The sequence below is a fragment of the Berghia stephanieae genome, chromosome 1 (genome assembly GCF_034508935.2).
Source record: "Berghia stephanieae isolate SIO BIC M18660-M18661 chromosome 1, UCSD_Bste_1.3, whole genome shotgun sequence".
NCBI classification, from domain to species: Eukaryota; Metazoa; Mollusca; class Gastropoda; order Nudibranchia; family Aeolidiidae; genus Berghia; species Berghia stephanieae.
In genome coordinates, this window is record NC_088360.1 from 54,848,366 (window position 1) to 54,857,422 (window position 9,057).

Genomic DNA, 9,057 nt, shown 5'->3' on the forward strand with positions numbered 1-9,057 from the left:
TATTTCCGAGTTGACCTCTTTTTCATACTCATTTTATTCTCAAATAAGGGGAAAAAACGGGGATTTAGATTTTACTCGCTATTTCCGAGTACGTTACTTTCATGTTCTACTGTAACTAAAAATACTGAGTTTTGAGTACTCAAAGTTTATAAAAACGATTCCTGCTTGAACCAATGAGACGCAGCTTTTGAAACCAATGAGAACGCAGCTTTTTTTGATGAATCCTGGCTGATATGCATTAATAAAAACCAAGGTATAAATCTAAGTGTAAGCAAGTAAACAAAATCTTGGAAAATGTGATATTAATATGTGGTGATAGTAGATAGAAGTAGTCGTAGTTGTGACTTTGTGGGAGGAGGAATTTTATCTCACTCGCAGCGTCCGAATTACCTGTTTGTTTTAAAGGGTTTTACAGCGCTTGTGACACATCTATGTCATATCAGCGCCACTAAAAAGGAAGAAAATTGGATAGTAAAAAAGATTCTAGATTTACAATTGAAAGGGGAATGGTTTGAATAGGGAACAGATGTAGATTCCAGGAGCACACTATCAGTGTACTCAGTTCAGATCACCTAAAGTCTCATCCAGACACACGCACTAGAACCCTCTAAGAGGAATACACTACAATGTCTTGTTTCTTTTGTCAATGTTAATGTTAATAAAAAAACTGGTCCCGCGGGCCTTAACACGCCCACTTTGTCCGCCATCTTGGAAACCTCTAAATAACGACACCTCCGGATAACGACATAAAAACTCGGTCCCGTGGCATGTTGTTATCGGGAGGTTCCACTTCCATTGTAAATTAAGCTAGATTTGCAAGTAAAAGCACCAGGGATAAAGAAAAAAGGGACTGGTTTATGTATGGAACAGAATTATATTCCAAAAGCAACAATGTGCTTAGTTTTGACATCACCAAAGAGTCCCACTGAGACAAGCCAGGATCCCAACAAAAGGAATACACGCGAATGCTTACACTTACAAAACATTTGAGCGATTTGAACAAATGACATCAGCACACAACTGAGTGATGATTTACAAGGAAAGATATAACAGCTCCCAAAGTCAACCCATTGCTTAACAGTAACAGCCCGATCTCAGACAACCAAAGGACAGGGGATAACTGCAGGAAAATTTACCACACCTCACAAAAAAATCATTGTGCAATCTGTATTAGTGGGTTTTCCATAATTCAAAGTAAGTTAGAGGAACAATTTATCTACATTTTGATACCAAGAAACATATATGTTTGGCTCGAAAAATCCTCTAGTTTTGACATTTTTAGGATGTCCGAGTCCGACCACCTCCGGGTTGGTTCTGGAACACTATTTTCATCAATATTGGGTTCTAACGATATCTCCAGCATTTCAAAATTAACTGATTCATCACCAAAATCACAACTAGCATCGTCTCAAGAACCAGAGAATTTTTGTTTTTTCACCGTCTTTTGGACCAATTGAAAAGATCGTAACCTCACTAATAACTGTCAAAATTGGACATGGTAAGACCAACCAAAACAAAACACTAGACAGACAATTACACGTTCCGCCACAATCGGGGTTGGAAATCAACGGCCCTCTTGTCAAGCAATGGGTTAATCGCTACAGTGGAACCTCAGCCTAAAATTCCCGTTACAGCTGAATTTCAAGGAAAACAATCCAAATGGTCTAAATCACCATTTTTTAAATGTGTGATTTGCACTATGTATTGCCCGCTTGCAGAAAAATGATGCAGTACAGTAGTAAGAAGCACCTCTACACACAGTATATTCAAGAACTCTGTTGTCTTTAGCTGTAGGCATACCCGAACGTAATGGGGGCTAAATTAATTGTATTTGGCGATATTAAGTGCGATTAGGCAACCCTGATATATTCAATTAGACTCTCAAAAGACATTATAACTGATAAATCTTACAATTATACCCGGACCTGTTATATAATGAGGTTCCACTGTATACACTTGACAGTTTCTATCTCAACCACAAACAAAAGTGAGTAACTAAAGCAAACTGGAAAAAGGGAATCAGATACAGGGAGATAGAAGACAGTAAGAGAAACATTCTCGCTCACCATGGGAGGTCAAAATACACCACTCCAGGATACTTAATCATGAAACTAGAAATTTAAGAATGAAACAAAGAGCATTTCAACATATTATGTTTTTATTTATTACATCCAAGCATACTAATCTTCAGCTTCACCCTCTGGCTTCTCAAATACATAAGTGAGGTAACACTTTCCACAGTATTGTCTATCAAAGTGGGAAGCCATGAACACACCAGCTCCACAAGTCTTATTTCTACACTCGCGTCTGAGACGGGTGATTTTGCCGTTTTCATCAACCTGCAGTAAAAGAAAAAATGTAATCATCAGGACAACCAGAGAAATAAATCACTAAAAAAGATGGCATACATATAACATTGTCTCTTGTCATTTGGCAATGCACCACTAACCCCCTCCCCTCCCCCCAAAAAATCAACAGAAAATCCCTTGTATAAAATGAGACCAAACAGCCGTGATGAGAATTAAGTGGTGGTAATGACAGAGATTATGAAGTATTGGCATTTAGGCGATAACCTTAACAATATGTAAAATTGCTCCTTGACATGTTGAAAGAAAACCCTGAAAATTATAAACGAAAAGCGTGAAATCCACTAAGACTGCTGGACTGAAAAGGTTTGCCATGAAAGCGCTTTCTCATTTCTGTATAGTAAATTGGCGATGATTAAACTTTAACCAGGGTCTTAATTTTTCTCTTTTATTCACACAAACATCATTTCACCTGTACTCAACATTTGGATGACCATTCCAGAAGCTGGGATCCAAAAGCAAGTATATAACACACAGGTTCCCAAGTCAAGTCTTGAAAAAAAAATGCTTTTCAAGACCCCAACATATTTTAAAAGACCTGTACCCACAGACCGAATGGGTTTCCCTATTGACCAAAAATGGGTGTCATACTAAAAAAAAAAAACGTCAGCAGCCATCTTAGGCCAAAGAGAGAGAGATAGAGATAGAGATAGAGAGAGATAGAGATAGAGAGAGAGAGAGTGTGCATGTGTGTGATGATGAATAACCTTATAGTATTTCAACACAGCAAGCTTGATCTTCTTCCGCTTGTGCTTGTTTTTCTTGGGAGTGGTGTAATTCTTCTTCTTACGCTTCTTGCCACCACCACGAAGACGCAGGACAAGATGAAGGGTGGATTCTTTCTGAATATTGTAGTCAGACAAAGTACGGCCATCTTCAAGCTGTTTGCCAGCAAAAATCAAACGTTGTTGATCAGGAGGGATGCCTGAGATAAAAAAATGATCAGATTTCAGTAGTTTCAGAAACTTACAATCATGTTCCTATATAAAAACATCACAAATTAACAAATTCTAGTAAAAAGTACCATAAAAATGAGAAACAAAAATGTAATTTCCTTTTGGCAACACTTATAAATTCATACAAGCAAACCAAAAAGAGAAATCACGTTCAATGTTCTTCCCGTACGAAAGCTCATGGCAATCAATGCCAGGAGCCCTGAAAAGGAAGTTAATGAAGAGATACAGTATACATTATAGGAAGAAAGGGCTTTATATAAAAGCCATTAAAAAAAAGTATATAGGCAAACAGTGACAACATTTTTTAAAAATCTCGTAAATTGTTGTTCCAGTAGATATAAAGTGTGTCTGTGTGTGTTTCTGTTGACGAAATGGCTACACTGACTCCAAGTCTGACTCAAAACTCCAATCACAGGAGGGCGTCAAGGGGGTAACAATTTGCAGGCAGAGGGTGGCAACTAGTAGGGGAGTGAGTTAAAAGGAAACTATGATTTAAGGGTTTTAAAAAACGCTTGTGACACTTTAAGGTCATATCAACGCCAGTGGTTCAAATAGGGATTAGATGTAGATTTCAGGAGCATATTATCAATGTACTTAGGTAGAGACAACCTTAAAGTCTCATCCCGATACCAGCACAGGATCCCACTGAGAGGAACACACTCAAATGTATACAAATCATAAATAAAATGTAAACAAAACACAACACAGTGTATAACAAAGATGAATTACAAGGAAAAAAAAATACAATCTCCCAAAACTATACATTTGATTGTTCCCCCCCCCCCCCCCCCCCCCCCCCCCAAGCCAGATGTGTTCAAAACTACCAATACATAACAGATGATTTCCAAGGGGAAAAAATATAATATCCAAAAACTAAAGCTATACATTTGACTGACTCCCCTAAAAAAAAGAAAAAAAAAACAAAAAAAAAAACTTGAGCTTTTATATAGTGCAATATCCACTAAACGTGCTCAAAGCGCTTTACAAGGGGTCCCTGGCCAACAGCAACACATAACATGTAGGACGAGACATGACGCACGTCAGGCGATATTACAATTTTTTTGGGACAGAGACAACGCTGTTAACGACCAGGTACTCATTCAACACCTGAGTATGGTGAGAGAATGTGAGCAAAGAGCCTTCTCCAAGGACTCAACTATGCGCCGAGCGAGGCTCGAACCCAGGACCTTCCGATCCGAAAGCGAGTGTCATACCACTAGACCACATAGCCCTATCAGCCAAGGCCAGGACAAAACCAAGTAATCCCACCCCAAGACAAAGACAGAAAGCAAATTGGAAAACAGATATAAGGGGATAGAAGATAGCAAGTGACCTCCTGCTTACAATGGGTGATCACAGGAACAGAAATTGTTATAATAGGACACCATGTGAAGTAAACCTTTAGAAAAGCCTTTCCTTTAGACCAGTTACTTTTGACTGACTTTTGTCCCCTATGAAGGGTTTAAACCTTTTACTTTTTATTAACCCAACTGGACTGCCAATTGATCTTCATCAAATAATTAAGACTAACTCTTGATAATCCCTAGTTATTTTCATTTACATCAACATATGTAATTTAAAAATAATTTGAAATAATATTGCTTAAAACCTAGGTTGCCATTGTCCTGTTTGCATTTGCTGGAAAGTTTTTCAGAATATGCAACTAACTCCAGTGGCAAACCATCCTCTTTCTATGCTTAAGCCCTAACTCAACCAGTATGCAACTCACCGGGAAGCTGTCTTGTCGGTGAAATCACAGATTATAAGCCCTATGAAATCATAAAATTTTGAGAAGTAAAACCATCATAACCTTGGAACCCTTCATCTTACATTCAAAAGTAAGACATATTAAATGGATTTGAAAAGGCCTATTTATCAGCTTAAAAAATGAATTACTGGTTTTCACTATTAAAAAAAATATCAGACTTCCTACTTAAAATGATGAGAGTGACTACCTTCTTTATCTTGAATCTTAGCTTTGACATTTTCAATAGTATCACTGGGCTCAACCTCTAAAGTGATGGTTTTGCCCGTGAGGGTCTTTACAAAGATCTGCATCTTGCCACCTGAAATGTAAAAATAGAAGAATTATAATAAGGCTTTGAAAATCAAGTAAGCACAGTAACACTACATCAGAGATACCAACCCACAACACCAGTAAAATAGTGAATGACTTAAAAATAAAAATAAATCAAGAACAGAAGTGGTAGTTAAACACAAATAACTGGGGCTCATCCTTAAGAGTAAATTTAAACAAATACTAAATGAGGTAATAATGACATTACCATGCCATGCTAGCCCAAATTCAACATTTTTTCACATTCATTTAAGAGATGATATCCAAAGGGTCAAAAAAAAAAGATCAACTGTTTTCGTACAAACTGATGATAATGGCAATTTGTCAAAAAGGAGGAAAATGTATCAGTCCATCAGTCAAACTCAAAGAAGATCATAACATAAAATGAGTTTCGTATATCATATTACTACTTCTAGTGTACATCTATTCTTAATTATCAGATATAAATTACTTTATGTAACTTTATAATAAATGGTCCTTTCCTTAAAACATTTTTTATAAAAATACCTTCTATTCAAGAGATTTAAAATTAACTTTTGGCCAAAAGGCCTGGAAGCATTTGTTTTCACTTATTTTATCTTTGTCACTGTAGCCCAGTGAATAATGTAATAATGTAATAATAATAATAATTAGTTAGGCTCTCATGCCTTGTTTACCACAAATTAGTCAAAAATGACAAAATACGGATTTTGAACTAAAAATACGGACTTACGGACTCAAGAAGTCAAATACGGAACAAATCCGTTTTTAATGGAACGGTTGGCAGCTATGTATACATTAATATCATGACACAATCGTGTCATTCAACATCATAGAGTGTCCCGTATTTCCATTCGCCTGAATTCCAACACCCGCCATATTCCTTCCACTCATTTTAAGCGTGTTTTCAGCTTAGATCTTTACTTAACAAAACAAATATAAACAAGAGAAAACAAAATAACATCCTAAAAGTACATAAAATTTGCGATTAAAAGTGTTAAAATCGAGCAGTGAATTTCCCCAGTGAGCATAACTTTTAAATGCGAAAATAAGATATTATGAATAGAAACACTGAAACGTCTAATAAAAACATATCACTGATTCATTGTTTTTATGACCAGTTTCTATTTTAAGAAAAGACATCTTGAGACTGAAATAGGCGAAGGAAAGGGAGCGAATGCAGGATGTCGACGTTCCCTGACTCTACCCTACAGAGTCTGTAGTTCGATTCCCTGTCGTGGCTTTTTTTCTCTCTAGATTTCAGGTATGCGGACTTTATTTGGGCAATCATTGTTCTTTTTGTTTGACTAAATTCATTTTTTCTTTATTTAATTGTGATGAAAGCTGGATTGTACTACTTTACGGAAGTCTTTTTCTTTCTTTCGTAAAGCTGCTATGAATGTCAAAAATGGTGACATTAAAATGTCTATCTTCATTTTTCACCTAAAATTTCAAGCTGTAAAAAGCTTGTGAAATTATAGGATAAAGCAGATTAAAATTCGTGTCTTTACTTTTATAATTACGCTTTAAAAAAATCATTTCACATGTTATATTAAAACCTGGTTCTGATGCTCGTTAAAACTTGTAATATAAATCATGAACTTGAAATAAAATCTGTATTTAAAGAGACCTCATTGATTATCTGCAACAGCTTGTTTAAATAGCCTACTAAGATATCAGTATACGGTGACAATCACCTTCCAAGGGAGACATTCCGAAAGCTCCTACATCCCAGTATTCTTTCAATTTGTATTTTCACCGTTTTGTCAGGCGTTTATTTATTCAATAGAACAAACCTTGATAGATTTTTGAAAGTTTAAAATTTCCTATTTGACAATTGTTTTGATTCTCTGCCACCATTTTGATTTGTGAAGTATTGAAAGGTAGTGCAAAGCAGTCCGAGGTTTTCTTTTTCTATTAGGGTTAGCTCGAGATCGGAGGAATTTTTTCTATTAGGGTTGGTCATAAGTCTTAGCAAAGGTTCTAGGGTGTTTGTTTTTCCTATTAGTATTAGGGTTAGTTAAAGGTACTAGGTTTTATTATTTCTTGGGGTTAGTTGAGGGAATATTATGAGTTGTCTCCCTTTGTAGGAGATTTCGGAAGGCCTCCTCTTCCAAGACATCACCGTACAGTGAAAATAGCCTACCACACTATTATTATCACCGTACGGTAAAAATAGCTTGGTAATGGGGAGGCCTTCCGAAAGTCTACCCCAGTATTCTTCGTATTTTATAATGTCCTAAATAGGGGGTTTGGGAGGGAGAAAACGTTTCTTTTAATTTTAAAAACGCTGTGATTATCCCCAGACACCTGTCTGGGGATAATGAAAATTCGTTATCCCCAGACACCTGTCTGGGGATAACCAAATTTCGTTATCCCCAGACACATATTTGAAACTCAGCTCTTTTAAACAATTATCCACATTTCAGAATGCACATAGAAATACGGAAAGTTAATAAAATATCTATAAAAACATAAAATTAACCAACATTATATCACTTGCTACTACATATACACAACATGTCTACTTCGAAGTGGGTGTCATGGCCAATTGGTTTAGTCGTCTGCCCTGGAAGTTTTACCAGAATCGACGCTGTGGGTTCGAATCCTGGTTCCGCCACTTTTTTTTGGTGTCTGGGGATAATGACAGCCTTTTAAAAAAGCTCCCCTCCCCCCCCCCCCCCCCCCCCCCCCCAAACCCCACTAAACTAGAACATAAAAAAAAAGTTTCCCCCCTCCCAAACCCCCTACTAGTTGCTAGAACATTATAAAAAACAAAGAATACTGGGGATGTAGGAGCTTTCGGAAGGCCTCCCTGGTATTGGTAGACTTTAAACTTTACTGGCAATTATTGATTGTGATATTGTGTTGCCTCACACTCCAATGCAGCCTTCACGAAATTCAGGTCAGGGTCCAATTTCTTTCCAACAATATAAAATATTTGTCATTTTCTCTCAGAGGAAATGAACGGAAACAGAAATTTAGGCCACTCAATAGTCAATAGCAACATCTTGCAAGTCTGCAAGTGCCTGTCACTGTGTCACTGCAATGCAACTTTTTTTTTTCAGCATTTCAGTTTCAGTATTCAGATGGATATACACCGGACAACCAGGCGAATAAATCCCATCCTGATTCCAATAGTACATGGGAGTATCGGCCTTAATACGATTACAAAATTCCACACCAAGCACAATCAGTCAGTGAAATCGGATCTGAATGTCTGAATGAAACCATAATGCGAACATTGAAGAAAGCATGGGTAAGACGGCATGATCATAATGGCGATGGCGGTCATGATTCACGTTGCCTTCCGAGTGGAAACACACGGCTACAACCTACAATAGAAGTCAAAACTTTGGATTAGAACTCCGCATAAGCAAATAATTATGTACTCACAAACTTTTTTAATGTATATTTGGACACATAAAATAATTACACATGAATTTCAAATGTAGAAAAATGCAAACCTGCTTGTGGCTACGGACGATGGAGTGAAAAAGGAAGTAGACAGGGAAATAACACGCGACTTGCGCACTCGATCCCTGAGCCTAAATAGAATAATCTCAATTAAAAACAACAAAAAACCGCAAATATGACTTTTTACTCTTTTTTCACTTAGAATGTGTATTTTTTAGTAACCAAAATTTTTTAAAATGATTTTAATCAAGCCATTTACAAT

The 9,057-nt window shown here is 36.8% G+C and overlaps 1 protein-coding gene across 1 annotated transcript; it reads right to left on the reverse strand.

The window, feature by feature from the left end:
• Positions 1 to 2,140: 2,140 nt before the first annotated feature.
• Positions 2,141 to 8,974, reverse strand: LOC144977847 (ubiquitin-ribosomal protein eS31 fusion protein). Its single transcript, XM_078923256.1, has 4 exons — positions 8,846 to 8,974; positions 5,278 to 5,388; positions 3,074 to 3,291; positions 2,141 to 2,339 (listed from the first exon to the last, which is right to left on the reverse strand). The coding sequence occupies exons 2-4, from the start codon at positions 5,378 to 5,380 to the stop codon at positions 2,181 to 2,183; spliced, it is 480 nt and encodes a 159-aa protein (XP_078779382.1). The 5' UTR covers positions 5,381 to 5,388; positions 8,846 to 8,974; the 3' UTR covers positions 2,141 to 2,180.
• Between the last annotated feature and the right edge of the window lie 83 nt (positions 8,975 to 9,057).